The 25,678-nt window shown below is 43.4% G+C and overlaps 3 protein-coding genes, 1 long non-coding RNA gene and 1 pseudogene across 4 annotated transcripts; 1 reads left to right on the forward strand and 4 right to left on the reverse strand.

The window, feature by feature from the left end:
* Positions 1–4: 4 nt before the first annotated feature.
* Positions 5–7,304, reverse strand: LOC130127157 (peroxiredoxin-like 2A; annotated as a pseudogene).
* Positions 7,125–9,382, reverse strand: LOC130127585 (peroxiredoxin-like 2A). Its single transcript, XM_056297263.1, has 5 exons — positions 9,052–9,382; positions 8,731–8,822; positions 8,400–8,540; positions 7,936–8,100; positions 7,125–7,739 (listed from the first exon to the last, which is right to left on the reverse strand). The coding sequence occupies exons 1-5, from the start codon at positions 9,203–9,205 to the stop codon at positions 7,638–7,640; spliced, it is 654 nt and encodes a 217-aa protein (XP_056153238.1). The 5' UTR covers positions 9,206–9,382; the 3' UTR covers positions 7,125–7,637.
* A 138-nt stretch (positions 9,383–9,520) lies between these two features.
* On the reverse strand, positions 9,521–11,223 carry LOC130128039 (uncharacterized). The gene is made up of 4 exons (XR_008811863.1): positions 11,141–11,223; positions 10,544–10,720; positions 9,949–10,215; positions 9,521–9,717 (listed from the first exon to the last, which is right to left on the reverse strand). It is a non-coding gene; the product is annotated as an uncharacterized LOC130128039 (long non-coding RNA).
* A 1-nt stretch (position 11,224) lies between these two features.
* dydc2 (DPY30 domain containing 2) lies at positions 11,225–12,968 on the reverse strand (the record flags this gene model as incomplete). Its single annotated transcript, XM_056296729.1, has 5 exons — positions 12,825–12,968; positions 12,549–12,668; positions 12,390–12,461; positions 11,476–11,667; positions 11,225–11,290 (listed from the first exon to the last, which is right to left on the reverse strand). Coding segments are annotated over exons 1-5 (594 nt in total), but the record flags the coding sequence as incomplete, so codon positions are not given.
* Positions 12,969–15,328: 2,360 nt separating this feature from the next.
* On the forward strand, positions 15,329–25,033 carry LOC130128030 (S-adenosylmethionine synthase-like). The gene is made up of 8 exons (XM_056297741.1): positions 15,329–15,444; positions 16,830–16,907; positions 17,826–17,948; positions 18,275–18,387; positions 18,466–18,609; positions 23,178–23,396; positions 23,961–24,143; positions 24,896–25,033. The coding sequence occupies exons 1-8, from the start codon at positions 15,354–15,356 to the stop codon at positions 25,031–25,033; spliced, it is 1,089 nt and encodes a 362-aa protein (XP_056153716.1). The 5' UTR covers positions 15,329–15,353.
* Positions 25,034–25,678: the final 645 nt, after the last annotated feature.

Here is a 25,678-nt window from a genome sequence, read left to right on the forward strand (position 1 = left end):
CCTTTCACAGACACTCCACCAGGGGCTCAGCGATGGATGGAGGAGGAGCCTGCAGAAAGAGAAAGGGGATCTTAAGGCTACCTTTAATCTGTGATCCCTCCATAATGAAACTAATTCTAATATGTTAACCTTTGGACAAAAGTGAGTTGACACAGTGGCAGGTAGAAGGTACATACTTTGTCACGTTCCATGAAAATAAAGTATTTCAAAGTGGTCCCTTTTCATTTTCCGGTGAAAACAGCAAGACAACCAAACTCACCATTGTAGACTTCTTGGTGACATGATGGCTGTCTCTCCTTGGAGTCACACGTTGGTCCATTCCCATCCATGTTACATCCCAGTCACCTGTCCAAGTCTCAGATGGAAAGATACACATCACAGTCAGGCCCAGAGGGGAAAGGTACATCATTACTCAGAACAACAGAGCAATGCATCCTTTTTTTTATGTGTGATCGTTTCTTTGGTAAGTATGAAGAGGGTGTGGTCCTACAAGAACTTAATAAGTTCAAGCTCAAGTCGTTTTATCTGTCAAATGCGCAAAACAGCGTGGCAGGCATTGCTGGCAATGAAATGTTTAGGGATCAGTTTAACCTCATAAAAAGCTAAAGAATATGACATAACAGATTAAGTTAAAACTAAAAAAAATGTTTTAAAAATTAACAATAAAATATAACGTTCTAAAATCACAGTATTTAGAGTCCAGCATGAGAAATTAAAAACTAAAGTTAGAATAACTCAAAATAGTCTAAACTCTAAAAGTAAGCTAAAACCCCAGTGTTTACAGGCTGCAGAGGAATAAACTTAACTTTAAACTAAAGTCGCACATTAAATCTAACGTTAACAATTGGCATGGAAATACAACAGTATATGCAGAGGAATGTAATTGTAATAATAATAATAATAATAATAATAAAAATAATAATGTTGATAGGGTTCACGTAAAAGGACACTGGTTGAAAGGTTACCAGACATGTTTACTCGCTTCCTTTAGAAATCGGATTTAATGGTTGTAAGTCTTTCCGCTTCCTGACCCACTTAAAGACTCGAGGATGTCACGTGGTGTCGGTCCCATGGATACCCGCAACCAAACTCACAGCTCGCGCTCGTGTCGTCACCAAGGGTCCCCCTCCCCACACACACATACCCACTTATACGCGCGCGCGCGCGCGTTAGAGGGGTTTTCAGGACGTTGGACAGCGACGCGTGGAAACAACGCGACCGCAACCGAAGTTAAACTTTAATATAAACAGGCAAATATATCATATAACATCAAGGCCAGAGCCTCATTATGTTGGCTTATCGGCGTCTTCATCAACTAGCTTATATTTTATTTCTTCATGCGCAGTTTCACACGAAACATTTTGTCTAAGGCGTTGAGGAGGTTGTAGCCCTCGGTTGGCAAAAAGTTAGCAGACTATATTCAAACATTTGTAGCCGTTAGAAACAAGCCTACCGTTAGAAATTGGAACTAGAAATCCCCCCCCCCCCCAATATCACACACTCGGGAGAGATTTGAAGAGAACAACAAAGTGGCAGGCGACTCAAATACCTGTAGATTTGAATGAAAAACTGTACGCTATAGGGATCTATATGCTCCAAATATGCTCGGTATAAATGAACGGGGGAATCGGGATGGCTGACCTACCTGTGTCCATTTTGCGCACAACGACCGAAATCGTCTGGGACATTTCTGTCACCGGCAATGGTCCCGCCCCCGCGTCTCGCCTATTGGTCGAACCGCTGTAAGTTGAGAGAGCGTTTGAGTGGGTGCCAATTATGCCAAGTGAGCGTCCGTACATTACTTAAGACATTTTAATTACTCCCGTTAAATACTGGAAATGTACCCTGTGTCTTCGTATGAGGGTGTGGAGCCAGTTCTGTTCAACACCCCGCTCCCTCAATACTCCACCACATGCACCAATTAAAACTCAATTTATGTTTACAATTTCGGAAAGTTTACAGAAAGCCTGCAAACGCATGTCATACTGAGGATTTTACATTTACGCAAGAGACAACAGATTCAACCAGTGCATCAATTCAGTTTATCGAAAGCAGTCTTTTTTATTCATAATACATCTATCAATCAATAGTGCTGTATTTTGAAATGTAGGTGTTATGAATCGAGTCTATCTCTTCAATGATTTGGATACACATTATCATGAAAACACCAATATAGCACAGCACCGATAACAAGCCGGTCGCCGGTCAACAAAGCACATCCTGGGCTTAATCATGAGTGAACTTCCAGATGCCGGTGCACCTTACATCGACAGGACATTTCCCTATTTGATATTCCTCTGATAAAATTGTAATTCTAAAAATAAAAGTGCATATAATGCAAATTTTAATGGTACAGAGTACAGTCTCATACTTTGCCTCTAACCCTTAGACAGTCTATTGGCATTTGAGAATGTTCTTTGTTGCATTCAGGATGGAAAGAGGCTCAGATTTGTGCACAAACTCTTTCTCTCTGTGCTCCAACAGCATACCCGGATATGAAAAAAATATCATTGCTATAGTTCAGTCAATGAAAACCAAAGATACTGATTTGACTGTGACTGATGACAAGGTAGAGGTTGACTATATGGATTACCTGTTTTCCTGCTCCAACCATGTACACTCACCGGCCACTTTATTAGGCACACCCGTCCAACTGCTCGTTAATGCAAATTTCTAATCAGCCAATCACATGGCAGCAACTCAATGCATTTAGGCATGTAGACATGGTCAAGACGATCTGCTGCAGTTCAAACCGAGCATCAGAATGGGGAAGAAAGGTGATTTAAGTGACTTTGAACGTGGCATGGTTGTTGGTGCCAGACGGGCTGGTCTGGGTATTTCAGAAACTGCTGATCTACTGGGATTTTCACACACAACCATCTCTAGGGTTTACAGAGAATGGCCCGAAAAAGAGAAAATATCCAGTGAGCGGCAGTTCTGTGGGCGAAAATGCCTTGTTGATGCCAGAGGTCAGAGGAGAATGGCCAGACTGGTTCGAGCTGACAGAAAGGCAACAGTAACTCAAATAACCACTCATTACAACCGAGGTATGCAGAAGAGCATCTCTGAACGCACAACACGTCAAACCTTGAGGCAGATGGGCTACAGCAGCAGAAGACCACACCGGGTGCCACTCCTGTCAGCTAAGAACAGGAAACTGAGGCTACAGTTCGCACAGGCTCACCAAAATTGGACAATAGAAGATTGGAAAAACGTTGCCTGGTCTGATGAGTCTCGATTTCTGCTGCGACATTCGGATGGTAGGGTCAGAATTTGGCGTCAACAACATGAAAGCATGGATCCATCCTGCCTTGTATCAACGGTTCAGGCTGGTGGTGGTGGTGTAATGGTGTGGGGGATATTTTCTTGGCACACTTTGGGCCCCTTAGTACCAATTGAGCATCGTGTCAACGCCACAGCCTACCTGAGTATTGTTGCTGACCATGTCCATCCCTTTATGACCACAGTGTTCCCATCTTCTGATGGCTACTTCCAGCAGGATAACGTGCCATGTCATAAAGCTCGAATAATCTCAGACTGGTTTCTTGAACATGACAATGAGTTCGCTGTACTCAAATGGCCTCCACAGTCACCAGATCTCAATCCAATAGAGCACCTTTGGGATGTGGTGGACCGGGAGATTCGCATCATGGATGTGCAGCCGACAAATCTGCAGCAACTGCGTGATGCTATCATGTCAATATGGACCAAACTCTCTGAGGAATGTTTCCAGTACCTTGTTGAATCTATGCCACGAAGGATTAAGGCAGTTCTGAAGGCAAAAGGGGGTCCAACCCGGTACTAGCAAGGTGTACCTAATAAAGTGGCCAGTGAGTGTATAAGCCACCAAGAATGAAACCTTCTCCATTTTTGTTACCCTGGTAGCCCTTCTCTTGAGCATGGACCAAGTTTCACAGCACACTCCAACAAACAAGGCCAAGACCCAGACCCAGACCCATTCTCCTCTGCTTTGGACCACAGAAGTTTTGCTGGAAGGAAGGAAGGAAGGAAGGAAGGAAGGAAGGAAGGAAGGAAGGAAGGAAGGAAGGAAGGAAGGAAGGAAGGAAGGACATTATTTAAAAAAAACTTGTTTGAGTTGCTGCTAATGGGTGTTAGTCAAACCCTGTATGAAATTACCTTCTCGTCCACCAAGATCTCGTCTTTGAAGTAGGGTCTGAAGTTTTGGACTTCTGTGCCAATGTCCTCCTTCAGGAAAGCATATAGAGGGACCCCTGCCTCCTCAAGCAGGGGCTTCAGAGAGGACAGCTGTGCAGCCTCCTGGAGGGTGAGGGAGCAGACCTGAGGTGAGGCTGATTTGATCTTCAAGTAACAGGGTTAGTTAGAATGCCCAGGTCCAATTGCCCCAGTACAGGTCTGTCACAGGGGATGACATGTTAGTGCAAATGGATCGCTACCCATTAAGGTGTCTCAGGACATTCAGTATAACAATGCACAGTACTCTGTGAAAGACAACTTCTTCCTCTCTCTTTCTGTCACACACAGTACACTCTCACCCAGCCAGTGATTTGAAACAGACTGGCACTGTTGTGTACATATCGTCAGTTTGTTGCATGGCATGCAATCTGGTGTTGAAAATGATGGCAGACCGGACATGCTGTCTTTCTGAGGGCAGTTTACAGCTGGAACTAGGAGTCATCACGATGGCTTGGCTATCCAGTGGACAGATGCGTCCTGTTTCTGAGTTCTTGCTTTTCCACCAAGGTTCCCCATTCATTAAACATACATTTAGAGACTTCAATCTGAGAGCTGAGCTAAATGCCTGATGACAACTTGAATTAAAAATCATGCCATTAAATATCAAACATAATATGAGATAGAAATGAAGACATTATATGGATTAGAGACAATAAATGAACATGTCTGACTTTCTCAAAATGTCTTAGACAAAAAAAAAAGATTGTACAGCAAGAGTTTCTACAAAGTCTGGGGTTAGATCATTTTTAAGGAAGCGCCGGTGACAGATGCATGTGATGATCAAGCCAAAAAATGTAGCAAAACTGTTCAAAAAACTGTTCAAAAAAATGTTCAAAACTGGTCAGGGACAGCAAAGTCAGATCAAACTTAACTTGGTGTGCAAGGTTAGAAATGCAAAATATAACAACAAATGGCATTTGGTGGAAGCTCCAATTCAAAGTGTCTTAAAAACAAGTAAAATTAAGTAGTCTATGGTTGTCCTTTAAGTGCTGAACATTTTAAAGGCTCTAAAGACTCTGCTGTGCTCTTGCTCTCCTTCACTCTCTCTCTCTCTCTCTCTCTCTCTCTCTCTCTCTCTCACACACACACACACACACACACACACACACAATTAATCCAGCTGCATGCACACAGAGTACCTCTCTGCACAAGGCTCATCCAGGGCGCCTCACAACCAGAATTACTGCTCCATTCCTCTCCCACAGACTTTGGCCTTTCACTTTCTTCCTATCTATAACATAACACAACCCACACGCTTTAAAACAAATTCAGGTTTTGGTCAACAGTGTTTATCAACAGCAGTTTATGCCCATTGGGTTATGAGTCAGAGATGTATGCATCATAGTTTGACAGTGGCAATAACAAGTGATCTAAATAATCCCAGCCCATATAGTTCATCTACTAGGAGCAGGCAGAATAAACTCTCTTTCTCAGAAAGATCACAATCTTCGCATCCACTCCTGCTGCTGTTTTAAGGTCTGTGTTCTCCAGCTGCTCCAGGGAAGCCCTATGTGGCTTACTCAGGACCAGGCCAGTGTTGGCAAGGGCTTTGGCCACCACTGAAACCAAAACCCCCAGACCCAGAAAGTACACAGTGAACAGCTCTCTCTCCAGGAGAGAGGACAGCACTACAACAGACAAATGGATGCAGTTTGCATCAGATATTGTGCTTGGTTGCACAGAACATGTAGAGTGGCGAGAGATATAACCCTGACAATACATCTAACTCAGTAATACTGATTAGTCGTAAATACGTGTTAGCTGCATTACACAATTTCTTTTTTAAATTCACATCTCATCATAACTCTTGTCAGCAAAAACAGAAAATGTTTTAGAAGCGTCCTACACACTCCAGCAGGGCTATTTCTTTCTAAAGCCGTCTCATGAGGAAGTGGCCTTTTGCTCAGAATGATTCAAGGCAGCAATGTTATTTTTCTTCTAGATGTAAAAAAAAAAACTCAATATCTCAGCTGTCTGCTTTTACACTCTAAACAACTGAGTTTTCCAAGGGCAGCACTGATAAAGCACCAATACAGCACACATTCCCACCCTGACAAAATGTTAGTTTACTTTTTTTTGTCAGGAAATGCTGAAAAAAATCAGCTGCATTTTTTTTTATTGAAATAAAAAACAGACTATGACTTTGATCATAGAAGTTGCCAAAATTTTCAAGCTCTCAAAGACTTAACAGAACATAAAAATGTATATCTCAAAACAACTTTCATATCTCACATCATGGACTACACCCTTAACATGAACTGCCAGCTTTGTTTATCAGCTATGGTGGTGTTCACGGCAGGGGGGGGGGGGGGGGAGTACACCATTCTCTGTCACGGGTTTTCCTGGGTTAATATTCTTTATGAAAAACTTGAGCTTAGATGAAAATTTCAGCAGGTTTATAGACGGGGCAGGCGGGGAATCTTCTTCACAAATGGAGCTTGAGATAGTCTATAGAGCTATTTAACACCAAGTTTGAGGTAGCTTTCACACCTATCTGAAGCACCAAACTTTATTTGCAACCGATCTCTAAACGTTGTGAATACTGTTTCGTTAAAATACACAAAGGTACCAACTTGCTGCCAAAGATATTCCAAGTATGAGAGCAAGGGCCCAATTTGATGTACAGTATACTCTTCCTCCAGCTTCACCGAATGGCTGCTGTCAAACGACGGCCTCAAAATGCTACACTTACACCGAATGGCTGCTGTCAAACGACAGCCTCAAAATGCTACACTTACTTCCGACCACCAGCGCGTGTCCTCTGTGTGGGAGGGCTGCGGAAGTGGCTCTCGCGCTCTCTCTCCCACTCGCTCTCTCGTGACTGAAAGCTGGACTGTTTTACAAAAAAGTTTGTTCCTGGTTCTCTAAAATTCATAAGAGTCCAGCAGTGAATAACAAAGAGTAACAGACAATGTACAGAGCATGATATCTTTATTGTTCAGTGGTCAGTCTCCTGGCTCCGGGGAGAGCAGATCCGCTACGGTGGGTGGCAGTAAGGGAGACCGAGTGTCGGGCATCAGACCTGCTCCTTCTTTTGAGTTTAGACGCAGACCATCATTAACACCCTCGGAATATCGCTTACTACACATTCCCTCAGCAAGCAACAGAACAGAAATCCCAGATTTCCCAAGAGGCTACAGCACTAACAAACTCGAGCGGTCCTCTGTAGACTTAGATTACAGTTAAGTTTTGTTTTTTTGACAATGCAGCCACCTCACAAATCTCTGAAACAACCATTTTCAAAAAATTTCCAACAATAAACAATTGACTGTCCTTAAGGAGTGTCATACTATGGTGCAGAAGAAGCATTTAAAATTGCAATTTTTGAAGACATAATTGTCAAGTAGTTTCTTAAAGTACAAGATTAAGATTATTAACTTTTCAGATCGGAATTGTAGCATTATGAGGAATTACTCATTCATTCAATTATTTATTCCTCGGGATATTCTCCTGGCAGCTCTGAGGACATCCAGGATGTTGACCTTATCCCCAAATTCGATCTCTCTGTGCTCGAGCAGTATTCCCTGGAAGAGGAGCAACATGGGTGCAATGAGAACAAGACTCTGGTTTTATTCAAGTCAGTAGTCTACTGTGAAGATGGCGCTTGACTGTTAACAAATTTAAAAAAGGACACATCACTAGTAAATTATATCAACATTTCTTAGTTATAAAACTAAGTTTTAGAAAATGTGTCTTGGTTTCCCTGTCGAGAAATGTTACCTGTTGTCCTGGGCCGATGACAAAGACCCCACCCAGGACGAAGCCCTCCCCAAAAACATTCCCCATGAATCCATTCCTGAAGGCCCTCAGGCCATTCATCCACACTCCCACACGGAGGAAGGCCAGGAGACCCAGCTTCCGTTCACGGGGCCCATAGAAACGTCTCTGTCAGGACACAAACAGTGATTCAATGTTTCAGCGAAGCCCTAAAAACATCGATTTTCACACATGCAGCTTCTTGAATGACTTTACTGTATTCACAAAATGATGGGGGCTGGAGTTGGGTTGCTCAGTGGTCGTGTAAGCAGCTGGATAATTCGGATCGGACGGGAGGTGGGGTGGGGTGGGGTGGAGACAATAGCAACAGAGGGACAGTGAACGAACAATGATCGATTCATCAGAGTTACTCACTTATGCAAGGAAATGCGTTATACAAGTTTTATTTATTATCATTATGTAAGCACCTTTTCATCCAAGAAGATCGCTCCGTTGAAGTAGGGTCTGAAGTTCTGGACCTCTGTACCGACGTCCTCCTTCACCACAGCGTACAGAGGGACCCCAAGCTCATCCAGCTGGGGCTTCAGAGAGGACAGCTCTGCAGCCTCCTGCAACCAACGATTATGCAGTTACGGATGGAAAGAAATGGCGTTTCAAAATCCAACAGCTTAAATTGCGCTTTGTGAATTGCTACTCCAATCACATTGTTTGCTTAAAGTCAATGAGGACTCGGATCTAACCCAGGTAGGCCTACTGTGAGACAACTTGGATATAAACAGGGTTTTATGGATATGTTACCTCTCTGCACAAAAATCATCCAGGCCGCCGTACCGCCATGATGACGGCTCCAGAGTCCCCCCACAGAGTTTTGGCTTTGAACATTTTTTTCTCTGAGTGACGAAATTGGGGGAAAGGGGCCGTTAGGCAATAAACCGGAGGCACAACTCAAGATTTGCATTTGCATGCTTGTCCAAGTATCCAGCCGCTTCACTTATTTTGTAAAATAAACAGCGCCCACCCATGGTTAAAAATATCATTACAGAGGTACGAGCGATAAGAAGAAGAAAAAAGAAAAAAAAGTTGCATTTTCTCGAAATTCACAAGTGAATAACCGCTTACCTCCTTTCAAAGTCTTGAGGTCAGTCTCCTCCAAGTGTCTGAGAGTGGCTTTGAGCGGCGGTGTGAGGAATCCGTCCGTCAAATGGTTCAGAATCACAGCGATGAAGGTGCAGCACGCGTCCAAAACCTGCGCTATGACTGCCATCACCGCCATCACGAAATGCGCGCGCGCAAAAAAAATAAATAAAACAAATCACAAGAAAGCTCGTCTACTTTCTCTCACACCATCTTCTCTGTATCTCCGAGATTCTCAGAGAAGTTGGGTGGATAAAGTGAGTTCCCCCCCAACCAGAGCCTTGATGAGGATCAGCTGTGCTCACCAGTCACATGAACCTTGCATCACCGCCCTTTGCCCTCCCTCCTGTGGCTGCTCAGAACGGATTGATTAAAACTGCATCACCATACAGTTCTCCGGATCAGCAGACACCGTGATAAAACGCATATGAAACAATGACACTAGCTGCTTTAATTACTTCTTTATTGACCCAACAGTTACATATTCACATGCATCATGTACATCTCTCCCCAATGACAACGAACAGATACTACATGGTTTGATAAAGAAGTTATTTTGTAATCACACATAAATGCAAAAGTATGACATTTAAAACAAAAAGTACATTAAAAATGAGGAGGTTATGTCTGGTGTGCCTCGTTTTCTTCCTCCTGAAAAAATAAAAAACAGGATTCAGTTAGATTATTCACCAGTGATAAATCCTCACACAGTTCTGAATCATGTGTGGGCTTTGAGGCTGATATTAGCGTGGGCCACAGCACCACACTATGGGCGAACTTATTCACCAGAATATTTCAAATGATAACTACTTTCAACGGTTACTTGTCGACCTGGGATTTGTGTGACAGATGGTTTGTTCCTTTAGAAACACAGCCCTCTACCTTTTCTGTGAATGTTCTCATTCATCCAGGTCATGGTTATCCAAAGGAGTTGAATCAAGTTCAACCAAGTCCAGTTGCACTTGATTCAACTCCTTTGGGGTCCTCTACCTTCTTCTGTTCTTCTCCATTATCAGAGGCAGAGTGTTCCCCGGGGGTCCCCCGTGACATTACGGACCCTTCACCCAACTCTGTCTCCTCTTTGTTTGTATCCCTCATAGCCAGAGCCGTGTTATCAGTGGTCTCACGGGTCATGGGCCCGTCTGCATCCTGGGACAATGTCAAAAGATTAACAGAGGAGATGTAAACCACTGAATTGAGCATTCCTGCATCTGGGTATCACCACCCATAGTGCTGTACTGTTCATCTGCCCCCCTTTGGTAGAATCTCAAAAGCTGCTTCTAAATCTCCATTGTTACCGGAAGCTTGTTTTCTTAGGATTCACACTGCTGCCTCCACTGAATTTCTTTTTATATCACACACAGATACTGTCTAGGGATACTTCTTGTCCAGTCCAGGAATACTCATCTTATTTGCAATACTCTAATGAATGAATGAATTCATATGCTTGTTAGAATCAGAACATCAAAGCAGTCACCTTTTCCTGGTCCTGATGTTGAGGAGAAACTGGTTTGCCAGTTTCTTCTTCCTCCTCCTGCATCTTTTCTTCCAGAGAGAGGGTCTCCCCCAGTAAGAGGCCCTCACTCTCTGGGACAGAGGCCGATCTCTCTTGGATGGAATCCGTGGGTTCACTGGTTTCCAGTTCATTGATCATCTGGTAAAATGGTACCAGGTAGGAAAGGGTGTAAATTACATTATGGCCAACATGACCTGCAGTTCACTCCTGTCCTCCCTCCATTGCTCAGCCCGACTCGTGTTTTTAACTTATTTTCTTCAACCTGGTCCTCTTAGAATTTTCTTTGGGAAAAACACATTCAAAATGTTAACTCCGTTCTTACTAGCTGTTGTTTTCCTGTCCCACTGGTCTTTTACTTTAAACCTGTCTTCTTCTTTTTTTGGCTATAATCTTTCAACCTCTCTGTCCATCCATTCTCTCTCCTTGTTCTCTTTTCCTATTGATGTCTGTGGATTCTGCCAACTGAACACATGACAACATAAATCACTGCTCTGGGCACATAAGATCTTTTCTCTCACAAGGTGAATGTTTGCACAGTCCAAACTTCAGCAGCATCACCTTCTCTTTGTGCTGAAGGTCATGGATAGGAGAGCTTTGTTTCTCGTGTAGCTCCTCTGTTTGGTCTGATTTAAAATCATCAGCGTCTTGGCTTGAAGATTTTAATAGAGTGGTGAGTTCGGGTTCAGCCACCTCATTTCTTTCAGCCCCCTGCTGAGCAATACGTGAAACAGAGCAACATGATATTGGACCACATAAGCATTACATGCAGATGAAGATGTTTTACCCCCTGCTCTTGTAAATTTAAAGATGATGTACCTTGCTTTAAATATACTACATGTCTCTTCATTTGATTAGTCACAGAAAATGACTGGTCAAAGAAAATGACTCATCACCTCATCCTCATCTTGCTCAATTGTAGCTTTTTCAACTTCTACTCGAGCATTGCTTAACTCTGACTCAGTTTCACCATCAGGCATTTCTTTGGATTCCTCTTTGGCTTCAGTGCTGGGGACCTCAGAAGGAGAAGCGCTGACCCCCACAGGTTGTAACCCACTGGACTCTGGAGCTGCAACATTATCTGTAACCTTCACCCAAGCAGACACACCACCTCCTTATGCAATCTGAAATAAATAATTTGACGACCATTCCCACAACAATGCAAACCAAGCTATGAGGCACTACATGAAATAAAATGTATGGTAGCAAGAATCATTCACCCTAACACAGTCACCACAGAGGAGATTGCAGTGATACAAGAAAGGACCCACCACCATAGGCACACAGGCATTTGTCTTTTAAGACCAAACGTATCACCTCCTGTTGAGTTTTATCTTCCTGAGGTTGGATTTGGAGTTCCTCCGTCTCATGCTTCTTGTCTGGATCAGCGGTGACTGGTTCCTCTGCATTCAAGGCCTTGTTTTCTTCCCCACTATCTGCTAAGGCCACTGTGGTCTCAGTCAACCCTAAGCATTCCTTCTGAGAGATTTAGTAGTGTGTTGATGAAATACACAAAGGCTATAGTGTAAAACCTTTGTGTAGAGTATCATGTGAGGCTTTAATAAATTCCCTCCATGGGAGCATGAGGTGTGTGGACTACATTTCTGTGATTTCTTACCCAAATTTCTCCTCATTTGTTGCCCCTGCTGACTGTTGATAGATTGACTCTCAATATATCAGTCCTTTATCTCGGACTATAAAGCTCAATTAAGATCCATAATGAAACTAAGTAAAAACAATAATGCAAAAACCAGCCTTGAACCTGTTAAACAGAGCCTAAAAAATATCTAATAACAAAGAAAACACTTACATCATCTTTCTCCTGTGGTGTGGCAACCTTTGGCAGGTCTGTTGGAGGTGTGAAAACCCTGGGTTCAGATACCTTTAAAAATCAGACATTCAGATTAGTGGCATAGGTAGCAAAGAAATTATAGCTCCACTATTAAGGGAATTTTGTTCCTCTACATACTTTTTTGGCGCCCTCGGCCTCTTCAATGTTTCTCTCTTCCTCCCCCAGTTTCTGCTGGTGCACTGCCTTGTCTCTGGCTTTGACTTTTTCCCGCTCCTGTAACGCCAGCTTCTCTTTCTGCTGAAATGACAAGAAATAGTAGTGTAAAGGATAATACAGCTGTTCGCATCAGCAATGTCAGTGGGAAATGATTCGTAGTTCTCCCGAAGAGCCTAGGTGTACAGCATGTGGTGCAATGCTGCCACCAGCTGGCATAAAATAACCCAGCAAACTTACCGTCTCATATTGAATATTTTCATGGTATTTGTAAATCCAATGGGCAAGATACTCGATTGGGTCTGCAGGGCGCCGTTCTACCACTTCGGCAAGTCCTTCGGCAAGACATTTCCCCAGATGTTTTTTAACATACTCCGAATCCATTTTTCCCCTGCCGCGGTGGTTGAAACGTAAAGTTAATAACGAGTCAACGTTAGCTTAACTCGTTTTAAACAAGCATTGCATTACTCGCCCACATCTGACGCGCTACCGTTCACGACTGAAATGTCTGCTTATTACAACATATCTTTTTACATTACAAATTTAAAAAACGTACCGTTTTTACAGTTTCGCAATTGTTACTAAAACATCAGCAGCCCTGTTAAAATTTACAAAATATTTGCCAAAGGCTTTGCCACGCACAAACCTTCACGTCGCTGAGCTTCCTGGATGTACGGCGTACACTGTTACCATGGAGACCCAGTGCTTGGGTGTCCGTGGTAACGGTGTCCTTCTTTAACCCTTCCGTGTCCTGATAAAAAGGGGTTCCGACCTAAATGGAAACACAACACTGGGTCTGAAACGCCTATTAGGTCTTGTTTTCTGTCAGTTTGTTAACAAATTTAATGATTTCAACGACGATACGGTGCTGCTTTCCCACTTATTAGTGGGAATTAGCTCGTCTACTGGTCTACAGTCGTGCTGGGAGTTCTGTCCTCTAGATTTGCTGGAACAGGTGTCATGCGCGCGCACAAACACACACACACACACACACACACACACATGCACACACAAACTTAAAAGTAGTAACAGAATTGATCAACACACAGACGCCCACGTTTGCAAATATATACTATATACAAATACACACATATGCACAAAAGGGTTTAAACAAACACAGATGTGTATCACAAACGCAACACAAACCACATTTTATCTCAAGCTGGCAACATTCAGTGTCCTGGTCTTTGGATTCACAACAGTAATCAAAGTTACACAGTGATCACATTTGATATTGTGTCATCTAATGGTGGGTTTTATGTTGACATTTTTACATAATAGCGTTTATTTGGTAATGAGATTATAGAGATACTGCAATAGTAATTTGTAAACACACAATGCACCCTTTTCAATGCATCGCTCCAAGATCAACAAGTTTTCGGCAAATTAATAAGTAAATAAATAAATTACAAAACACTTTAATACATTTGTAACCAGTCTGACATATTTTATTTGTTTTCATCTAGTGATGTCTCAGTTGCTTATTCAAGGCAACTGAATAATGGATTGTAATGCAAGCCTTCACATCGGGGGAGAAACGCTGCTGACTGGCTGGAGATGGAATGTGCTGAAATATACTTGGATGGATGACCCACCCAGCAGCTGCCACATTCCCCAGAACTACTGGAGGGGAAACGGGATCTTAGTGCATTACTCACCTCACGGTGCCAATGACCAGCAGCTAAGGCACATATCACCTCCACAGCACCTCAACCTCGATATCACCTCACACAGCACCCTCCTGACACATGGGGTACATACAGTAGTCACAGACAGTGGTCTGAGCCACTGCCAACGTTCACGCACACTTGCAGACCCTTACCTGTTTAAGTGCTTATGACTTCTGCACAGTCATGAGCTGCATACAAATTATGACACATTGAAATGAAACCAAATATTGTCAATTGATAACAATACCTTTACAATACCTGTGCAGCAAAACAAAAGAGAGTATTTTACTGGTCTTACAGGTCTTACCCAAATTGAATTTGGACAACCTTAGCTCTTTGAAAGTTACAGGTTCCCAGCAATACAAAAAAAGGTAAAAATAAATAAAATGATATAAGGGTGCAAATATTGCAGGCAACATCATCTTGTGTTACAAAGTTTCATCATCTCTCCGTGACTCTACATGTCTTTCCATAATCCATTCGTAGCAATGCAATGTATTTAGTGAAAAGGGCAGAGCAGCAGCAGAGAACTCAGGAAGATTTGTGCGTACAGATATCCTGATGGGAAACTCAGTGGCCCCAATGCTACACACGAAAACAGGACCAGATTGAGCGGATGGCAGAACTTCAAAGTAACTCCTACTTCTGTCTTATTAAGAGCTTTCTGGGATGTCTTTGCACAGGGATTTGATTTTGATTGGCCTGGCCACAGGCCTAGCTGTGACACAGTGAAAATCTTTGGCACACAAGGAGTTAAAAAGTTTCTCCAGGAAAAATTTATCCCTCCTCCATTTTCTCTCTTCTGAATGGTCTAGCCCACTGGTTCACATGGCCCCCTCCCCCTGTGAGAGGGACCGCATGTGTGTCTGAACCAGAGTGTATGTTGTCTTTGCCTTATATAGTACAAAGTTGTCGGAGTACAGGTGCAAAGGAGCAGCCAAAGTCTCCGTCACTGACCGTATCTCATTGTTATCCCTTCTTTATTAGCACATAAGGACGCAGCAGCTGCCACAACAGCTTCAGCACTCGTAATCTTTTTTTTCCCTTCCTTATCATTTTCTAGTTTTTGGCCTTGTGGAACTGCTCGTAGGTGGACATCATGAATAGGTCAGAGAATGGGATGTACAACCAGACTCAACATGATGGGTCTTTTATGTTCACTTCTGAGTCTGTGGGAGAGGGACATCCTGGTGAGTGGAGGACATGATGTTTCTTAATTACTCAGAAGCATTCCATTCATGCAGCATGCTGCAGAAACACAGCAATGGAATGTAGCAGCATTGCAGTCCGCTATAAGAGAATGGATCGACCACCGAAAACAAATCTCAATCAAGTGGTTGTTGTTGGCCTGTATAGAGGCTTGTTTGTGTTTTACTGATTGATCGTCACCTTGTGCAATGTATAGATCCCTAAATGGACATTGCAGGATGCAGAACGCAACCATGAAGGCATGCATGGCATTGCACCATGCAGGAAAGTAGTTGTAATTGTCCACACACAACTGATTCGTATTGCCATGGTGATTTTGTTGGGGTTTTTTTGTTTTTTTTTGTATTGACATGGAGATGAGGATTTTGACCAATTTTTCAACCTGCTAAGTTTATAAAGAGACAAATGATAAAGGGTTTTTAGTTGTATTTAGCACAATTTAGTCTTTGACGGTGTTGGGGACAGAATGTTGTGTCTGTATGCTTGTAACTTAAGTGCTGTAATTTTCCACAAAAAAATGTGCATGGTAATGATATGCATGCAGTGTCATGTAGCCTTTGCAGAAGTAGTCAAATGGTACCTCATGGGATCAATCATATTTAACACATTAGCCTGCACAGTGGATATAATTGCCATTATCGTTAGGGTGCATATTTCCTGCTCAGACCACACTCGAATGCATAGATATACTAATTTGATGATGACGTACATTACTGGTCCTGTTTCATGAAATATGGTCACTCACACCTGCTTAAAGTACCCTGGTATCACTTAAGACTCTTCATGCCACACATTTAGCAATGCTGTCACTGTCAAATTTAAGTCTTTAATTATGAAAGCACAACCTGCATTCAGCAGCTTTTTGCATTCATGAATGCATGACAAGAAAATAGATTCTTTGTTTGCCCTTGTAATCTCCATGTATGCATGCAAAATTAAGGGGACAAACCACCATATGGCTCTGAGAGATCCTGTCATGCAGCCAGAGGTATTGCATCCTAAATAGAGTAAGTAATGCACTTGTTTATCGAAGAATTAAATAGAAAGAATACTTAGATATAGTTAAGTTTTGTACATGACTGAAATGTGGTGATATTTTGGTTGCTCTAATAAACCTGTTACACTCTTGGAGTGTAGCAAAGCCACAGTGGTATGCATCCACCAAACCAAGTCTATTCTTAGAACTGTAGCTCCTCATCGTAATTTCAAGGGTTGAAATTCAATATTTTGCAACCCTACCCACGAAAGGTCAGGCAAGGAGACAACCCAACAGGACCAACTGAGATAGTTGCTCACTGTTGCGTTTTGTGAAATTCAATTCACTGAGTGCTGCTTACTTTGTAATGGTCTCCCCTCTATTTTTCAGATAAGATATGTGACCAGATCAGCGATGCTGTGCTGGATGCTCACCTGAAGCAAGACCCAGACGCTAAGGTGGCTTGTGGTGAGTAACACTGAGAATCCCCCCAGTGGAGGCAACACAACACAGAACAGATCAAATGGGGTGTACGGGTGGCGTGGCGTTCTGTTCTTTTGCCTACCCGTGTAGGGATCCCGGTTCGAGTCCCCGTGTTACCTCCGGCTCGGTCAGGCATCCCCACAGACACAATTTGGCCATGTCTGCGGGTGGGTAGCTGGATGTGGGTATGTGTCCTGATCGCTGCACTAGCGCCTCATCTGGTCGGTCAGGGCACCTGTTCAGGGGGAGGGGGAACTGGGGGGGGGGATAGCGTGATTCTCCCACGTGCTACGTCCCCTTGGCAAAACTCCTCACTGTCAGGTGAAAAGAAGCAGCTGCAGCTGGTGACTCCACATGTATCAGAGGAGACATGTGGTAGTCTGCAGCCCTCACCGGATCAGCAGAGGGGGTGGAGCAGTGACCGGGAAGGCTCAGAAGAGTCGGGTAATTGGCCAGATACAATTGGAGAGAAAGGGGGGAGAAAGAACAGATCAAATACTTTATCTAGTGTCAGCAGATCTGAGCCTAGTTATGGGGCATTACACGTTTAATTATTTTAGTATACTAAGGTGTCAGACAGGTGGCCTTTGTAAATACTATTATAAATGTATGAGTCCACCCATGCAGGTCAGAGAGTTGGAAAGGGAAATATTTTATCGTTAATACAGTAACTGCATCGTTCTTCATGTAGATATTAAAATAAAAGCAAGCTGAAAACAAATCAATTGTTTCCCTTCTCTTAGAAAGAGATGATTTAAACTGTAGTGCCTGTTGGTCAGGTAGAATTACACAGTTTTCAGTGATCACCTGCAGCTCTATTTACAGTATAATCACAGAACAACATATGACTTTGTGCTATGGCCACAGTGACGACTGTAGAATAATGTTTGTGTATTGAAACAGAGACTGTTTGTAAGACTGGCATGGTGCTGCTCTGTGGTGAAATTACATCACGGGCCAATGTGGACTACCAGAAGGTGGTGAGGGACACCATTCGACACATTGGATACGACAACTCGGATAAAGGTATGTACAGTAGAAACGATGCTCACTTTCCATTACACCTTTAGAGTATTTTACTTACAGTTGAAGTCAGAGCTCGGTGCCTGCAGTGATTTCATTCCGGCTGCTTTGCACCCTTTCTAGAGAGCATTGTGTCATATCCTAGAATGAAAGCATTGGACTTGTACTAAGTGTCAGTGTGCATGCATTGAAACACATACAAAATGTCATTACATTTGAATTGAGCAGCGTTCTCTTTCATTTGAAGTAAAGTGATTCTGAAATCTCTCTCATTGTTTGTTTTTTCTTTCTTTTACACTCTCTCTTTTTTCTCTTCATCACTTGTCTAGGCTTTGACTATAAGACCTGTAATGTGCTGGTGGCTCTGGAACAGCAATCCCCTGATATTGCTCAGGGAGTTCATGTCGATCGATCGGAGAATGACATTGGCGCTGGAGACCAGGTAATCCTGGAAACGTCCATACAAGTATCAAACCCATAATAGAATCCAAGTTTAAATATACGTCATCTCTGATTACAGGGTCTGATGTTTGGATATGCCACTGATGAGACAGAAGAGTGCATGCCTCTCACTATTGTCCTCGCCCACAAACTTAACGCCAAGATGGCTGAACTGAGAAGGAACGGAACTGTGCCTTGGCTGCGCCCTGATTCCAAGACACAGGTTTGATCAGAATCTCAGTGGTATATTATATTACACTATGCTCCCTGTATAACGGGGTCTGTAATGGCCAGATAACATGGTTGAGCTATATTAGCAACTGTAGTTCAAAACCCACAAAAAGTAAATGCACAGAGACTCATGTACTCAAACCATCAGCTCAACCAGCTCAAACTATGCAAACCTAGTTATTTCTCTCACAAAGAAAAATGGAATAGAAAAACTGCCGACCGGCTTTCCAGTTGCCTAGATATTTGCTCATGTTGCTCAATAATCAGCCAACAATAAAGGTACGATTTTTTTGAAAGGTGGAAATTAGGCCATATCTCAAGGCAGAAAATTCGAGCATTGTCAACAACCATCTTAATCAACTCAACTCTATAGATAACTAATACAGCAGGACTCAGTAGTCACTTTAAAACAAAATCCATCCTTCTTTCCTTTCTAATGAAACAGTCGATCGCCTTCAGCTTTGGTGAAGTGCCTCACGAAGCCCTTGCCTGCCTGTGTGAACCCTTCCGAGTTTAGGTCATGGTCTCTCCCTTTCAAATATTTTTCCCATGTGGCCGCACAACTGCCGCCATGGGCTATGCATCGCAAATTGTGGTCACTCACTCACTCATGGACGACCTCAGAGGGATGCTTACAAGGCATATTTAGTAGGATGCCCTGGCATTAGGTGGGCTGCAGGTCTGAACGGTTTCGTGCTCATAACCTTGCCCGGAAAATGGAATCCGAAGCAAATCAGACACGTTGTCAATTTCTTGGTTCCCAACAATCGCAGATGCATAATACAAATGTAATATGAAACGCCTACGATTTTTGGTTGATATAATGACTACTGGGATAGGCTTCAGCATCCCCGTGACCCTGAGAGCAGGATAAGCAGTTTGGATAATGGATGGATGGATAATGACATCACCTGGGGCCTTCTAGCAGGCCCTAGGGCCATCCCAATCACCACAAATCAACTTTTGACTGGTTAATTTTGTTGTCATTCTGTTTAATGCCAAGTACACTTTGTATGAGCCAGTGGCGTGGCCTGGGAGAATGTTTTGAGGAAGCCACGTGAGACAAGACCTCTAATCTGTGTCCTTCGTTGTGTGTGGGGGGGACGAGGGGGGGGGTCTTACTTGACAGGAGTAAGCTCCCGTTTTAACAGCCAGCGTAATGCAACCTGATGAGCTATTAGAGCACCTGGTCTCATTTTACAAAAATTGTACCATACAGATGCAGGACTTTGTAACGGTTTTGGTCCGTGCGTCTTGGCTGAGGCAGTGGAGGGCGACGGCAAAAACTCACATCCACACAAGTGCTGGGATTTCACAAATGCTCTTCGTTTATTAACTACACATCAACCTTACCGAGCCCGGTTGTACGGCTACTATTTTAATCCTACATGAACAAACAGAGGCCACACGGAAACTACACGTTACTGCTGAGGCTGAGAGGCAAAATAAACAGGAGCTCGGTGACGTCAGCCGTTTGTTAGTGTGTGCGCCGCTCAACTAACTTGAAGAACACAGGGCGCCGTCTGATGATGCCGCCTCCCCCGCATCCAGGCAAGTCCGTCTTAAAGGTACACCTCCCAACTTCGACTGTTACAACTTCCGCCCGCTAGTTATCAACCTTCTTACAAAGTAAACCGAGCAAAAACAAAAAAAATGTCAACCGACACGCCCCCTAAAGGTCCTCTCCGATTCCGGTAAATGTCATTGTGTAGGGTTTTCATTATGTCACGGTGACGTTATTGCGACACGTTCAAAGAACGTCCCACAACATCCCCGTGACGTCCCGGGGATGTCTAGAAGACTTTCCCCTAACGTCCCTGGGACGTCCTGGGACGTCCCACAATAACGTCCCCGTGACGTAATGAAAACCCTACACAATGACATTTACCGGAATAGGAGAGGACCTGTAGGGGACGTGCTGAGGACGTTTTTTTTTTTTTGCTGGGTAGGCTATACAATATCACACAATTACTCGGATGTATGGTACAGATTCAATAATGCATATAAGAAGTTTCATTCACAAACTCTATCAGATGACGTACGTCTTACGTTCACATCACAAAGTATCAGTAGGCAACGTGTTTCAAACACATGACTTACAAACACCGCTGTACGTGCTTGACATACGCAAATACTTTCCATACTTATTGTTTAAGATTAGCTCAAATATTCATTATACAACATGGCCTAAAAGACTAACAACCAAGTACCAGACCTGCAGAGGCTACAAATAACCAGCATCTCATCTAAACAGGTAACCTGCTCCTTTGGGTGCTGTCTGTGGTGCTTATTTTCTGTGTGTACACAACCGCAATAAAATCACTTCTGTGGACTGACTAACACATGCAACTAAATCCAGTCAAGCAAGGCACAATACACCTAAGTAATACAACCGCATCAAAAAAATTGCACACCTAGCTACAGGGGCAGTTCTGTCAACAGTAAAGCCACAGAGAGAAGGGGGTGTGCAATTCACTCACCCTATTTGAAGAGGAAAGCTTCAGCAGCAAAATAGCTGCTGAAGTTTAGTGCCACCAGGCAGTATTTTGCGCGGACATAATTTTATTCATTTAAATCTCTCTCTCTCTCTCTCTCTCTCTCTCTCTCTCTCTCTCTCTCTCTCTCTCTCTCTCTCTCTCTCTCTCTCTCTCTCTCTCTCTCTCTCTCTCTCTCTGTATGCAGCTCTAGTTTTGCTGTCAGTCTTGATTTTGAGTTGCTGCTCTAGTGGTAGTTTGGTAAAGTTGTCCCCCCCTCAAAAAAAAACTCCAAATCTCCACCCGCCATAACTGCACGCCACTACTTGCTAACGGTGATATCAATGCAAAAAAAAGAAGAAAAGCTAACAATTAAATCAACCCCCCCTTTTTCCATTCAAATTATGTTGATAACATGCTATGATTTGATTGGTGTGAGGCCAGAGGGCGGCTGGCTTCCATTGGCTTCCCTTGGCAGAGGTCCAATTCATCCTGACTAATTGCAGTTTGGCAGTGGCCTCATCTAATTGGTTAATCCTTCATTTTTTTTCCACCAAGGGAAGCCAACTCCGGCCTGGCCTCCCCACGGATTTGATATGACTATGTAGGAATGCAATACGGTGTTTCACCACACACATTGACTGACATGCATCACAAATTAACACTTAGAGGGACGCTGTTTCACTCATTGTAAAACACTCAATGAGAAATGGGGAAGAGATGGCAGCAACAGCACAGGCGAGTTACCGAAACTGTTAAACTAAGTGTTTATTAAAATAAAAACCACAGCCTCAAAAAACAGGGGCTTCCCTTGTCCTCCGAGAGAAATCACCACTGCTATGAGCAGAGCCTGCAGACAAGGACACAATAGGCCCTGTATGAAGAAGCACAGGCAGAGAGGCAAATCAAGTTCCAGCTCCAGATAGCGGGGTTCATGGTTATGATAGTAACTGAAATCGAACCAAAACGATTTTTTTTTAAATCAAATAAATAGTTTTAATAACGTATAATAAATTATTTTAACAAAACATTGTGACTTATTTGTAATATTTTATGAACTAAAACTTAACTCTCAAAAATGCCAGGGCCTGAAGAGAAGGCTCTGAAGGCCCTGATGGACCTCTTCTGCATAACAGTTTGATCATAACATATCCTGAAAACCATGAAGTATTATCCAATTTGCAGACATGCTCCCCTATAAAACCCTCATTTAACAGTAAAACAAGGGAAAGTGCCAGACAGCATTAGTCTCTGTGATGACACTGAACACACTGGTCGCTGGTTTTGCTGTGCATGGGAACGGCGACCTCGTGCTAGCGGTCTTGATATAGAATACTCATACCGACAGAGACCGGAGCATACCAGAATACAGGGTCTCTGAGTTTACCGACGCTGTCGCTCTCACTCGTCCCTCTGCTGTCTCTAATCCCACAGTCTCATGAGCAAGGCCTGTGGGTTCCTTTGAACCAAATACCCACCTGTCGCTGCAAAGCCTCAGGCTCTTTTGAAGTTCCCTTATTAAAAAAAAAAAAAGCCAACAAGCCAATGAGTGTGTTTTAACTCGTTTGGTCCAAAAGGTCTGTGCACATCTGGTTAACCTCCATGTGTGATTTTTACTTAAAAATTTATGTTATATTCCATGTTACAAGTGTCCAGCTTTGGAAGAGCACAATGGAATCGATAGATAGATAGATAGATAGATAGATAGATAGATAGATAGATAGATAGATAGATAGATAGATAGATAGATAGATAGATAGATAGATAGATAGATAGATGTGGGTGGGGGCAGAATACTAATACTGATAAATACTAATAGTCCGTTTCCTGAAACTCTCCACTGAGAACCTACCAAATTTTCTGCCGAAATAAGATTTGAAAAAAGTGACACCAACTCAATATCATTGATAGAACAACTTATATATAGTGTGCTGTCTCCAAAATGTTACAGCCCATTACTACAGTATCCTCTCTCTTTTTCTTCCTTTTCTCTCCTGCATTTATTTATATTCGTCTAATCTTTCTGTCTGTCTGTCTCCTTACTTGCTCTCTCCTTCCGTCTCCCTTCCCTTCGTCCATATTGCAGGTGACCGTTCATTACGCCCAGGAGAGTGGTGCGGTGATCCCCATGAGGGTCCACACCATAGTCATCTCGGTGCAGCACGATGACTTTGTGGGGCTGGAGGAGCAGAAGGAGATCCTGAAGGAGAAAGTCATCAAGGCCGTGGTTCCATCCAAGTACCTGGACAAGGACACCGTCTATCACCTGCAGCCTAGTGGCCGCTTCGTCATTGGTGGACCCCAGGTAAAAGTCTTACTGGTGATCTGGCAGCAAGTTGAGTGTTGGGGTTTGATTGAGAAACCGGCCCGCTCCTGTGGCTGATCTTACATCCTGACCACCTCTGGTAAAATGCTCACATGTGTGTCTGTCTCAAAGGGATATACAAAGCACCAAATGCATAACACATAACATGGCATCTAAGTCAACATATTCTTTATTCATGCTGATCCTTTCTTCTTTGTAGAAATAGGATAGCAAACCCAAAACATATCATGAGAGCAGTCTTTGCACACTGTGATGGACTAGCGACCTGTCCAAGGTGTTTCCCCACCTTCCGCCCAATGAGCACTGGGATAGGCTCCAGCACCCAGTGACCCTAATTAGGATAATCGGCTTGGAAAATGAATGAAAGAATTAGACTCTGCACAAAATTGAAAATAGTCATTTAAAGACGTATTAAAGAATCCATTTATTGCTATTTTGTGTTCATCTCACATTTATTTATTTATTTATTTTAATAAGAGCCGATGTACATGTGTTTATTTAGTATGTCATACACCCATAAAACTCAGTGTTGTTCTCTGGCAGGGTGATGCTGGTGTTACTGGTAGGAAGATCATTGTGGATACATATGGTGGATGGGGTGCCCATGGTGGTGGAGCCTTCTCTGGGAAGGACTACACCAAGGTGGATCGCTCAGCCGCCTATGCTGCCCGCTGGGTGGCCAAGTCCCTGGTCAAAGCCCAACTCTGTAGGAGGGTCTTGGTACAGGTGTGATGTCATTTTTTTTTTTGGTCAAATAAGTCCTTAAGAAATGCATTAGTATGCAAAGAATGATGGTGCCTTTACTGGAAGTTTGGTGTCAGAATCTTTCCATTAATCATATCTTTCTCTGTGAGCGAAAACTTTCCTGACTGGGGAGATTTCAAGATCTGAGTGACACTCGGTTTGCAAACAAATACTATTTCAAATCTAGCATTGGGGGGCATCTGGGTGGCGTGGTGGTCTATTCCATTGCCTATCAGCATGGGGATCGCCCGTTTGAATCCCCATGTTATCTCTGGCTTGGTCGGGCGTCCCTACAGACACAATTGGCTGGGTCTGCAGATGGGAAGCCAGATGTGGGTTTGTGTCCTGGTCGTTGCACTAGTGCCTCCTCTGGTCAGTCGGGGCGCCTGTCCAGGGGGGAGGGGGAACTGTGGGGAATAGTGTGATCCTCCCATGCGCTATGTCCCCCTGGCAAAACTCCTCACTGTCAGGTGAAAAGAAGCGGCTGGCGACTCCACATGTATCGGAGCAGACATGTGGTAGTCTGCAGCCCTCCCCGGATCGGCAGAGGGGGTGGAGCAGTGACCAGGATGGCTCGGAAGAGTGGGGTAATTGGCCGGATATAACTGGGGAGAAAAAGGGGTGAAAATCCATTGCATTGGCTCATGGTGTAAATAGGACTTCACTACACTGAATTCCTGTCATGTGTTATTGTGGGTTTTAAGTTCATGTGTTTCCTGTGTCTCTGCTGTCAGGTGGCTTATGCTATCGGTGTGGCCCATCCACTGTCCATTTCCCTGTTCACCTATGGCTCCTCTCTGAAAAATGAAATGGAACTGCTAAAAATCGTCAATAAGAACTTTGACCTTCGACCCGGGGTCATTGTCAGGTAGGCATTGGGCTATAAAAATTGCAAGGCGATGAACAACACAAAATCCTTCGCTATAGAAACTTATAGATCTTGTTTGCAATATATTCAGGATGATAGTTGTGGAGTGCATGCTGCCAGCCAGGTCTAACTTTAGATATAGGATGATGTCGTGTGTATTGGCAGATACTACTTTACATTAATCTGTTTTATGGCATTCAGCTTTATCACATCAATAGTACATACTTTAGATCGTGTCAGTTTTTACTGTATCACTAATATTATCAGGTTCGACCTCTAACAAACAAAGGCCATGCATTGTGCCATTTGTTCAGTGAAGTACGGCTGCCCTGACTGCTGATGGATTGTTTTACAGAGAGCTGGACTTGAAGAGGCCCATCTATCAGAAGACAGCGTGCTATGGCCACTTTGGCAGAAAGGACTTTCCCTGGGAGGTCCCCAAGGACCTCAATTTCTAGTTTGTGTGTGTGCGTCTATTAAGTTTATTCATCTTTGTATACCACGGTGCCTGTTTATTTGTATGTGTTGAGCTAATGCTTCACGAGGAACTGTTTTGGGGGTGGTGGTGGGTGTGTTTGTGTGAGTATGAATGTGTGCGCGCGCGCGTGTGTGTGTGTGTGTGTGTGTGTGTGTGTGTGTGTGTGTGTGT

Source organism: Lampris incognitus, chromosome 17 (assembly GCF_029633865.1).
Source record: "Lampris incognitus isolate fLamInc1 chromosome 17, fLamInc1.hap2, whole genome shotgun sequence".
In the NCBI taxonomy this organism is placed as follows: domain Eukaryota; kingdom Metazoa; phylum Chordata; class Actinopteri; order Lampriformes; family Lampridae; genus Lampris; species Lampris incognitus.

Bases quoted from the DNA above. Each gene is read 5' to 3' on its own strand.
- LOC130128030 (XM_056297741.1), top strand. From the start codon at position 15,354: ATGAATAGGTCAGAGAATGGGATGTACAACCAGACTCAACATGATGGG. The intron at 16,908-17,825 runs GTGAGTAACACT...GTATTGAAACAG, and splicing joins AGACGCTAAGGTGGCTTGTG to AGACTGTTTGTAAGACTGGC. The intron at 17,949-18,274 runs GTATGTACAGTA...TCACTTGTCTAG, and splicing joins ATACGACAACTCGGATAAAG to GCTTTGACTATAAGACCTGT.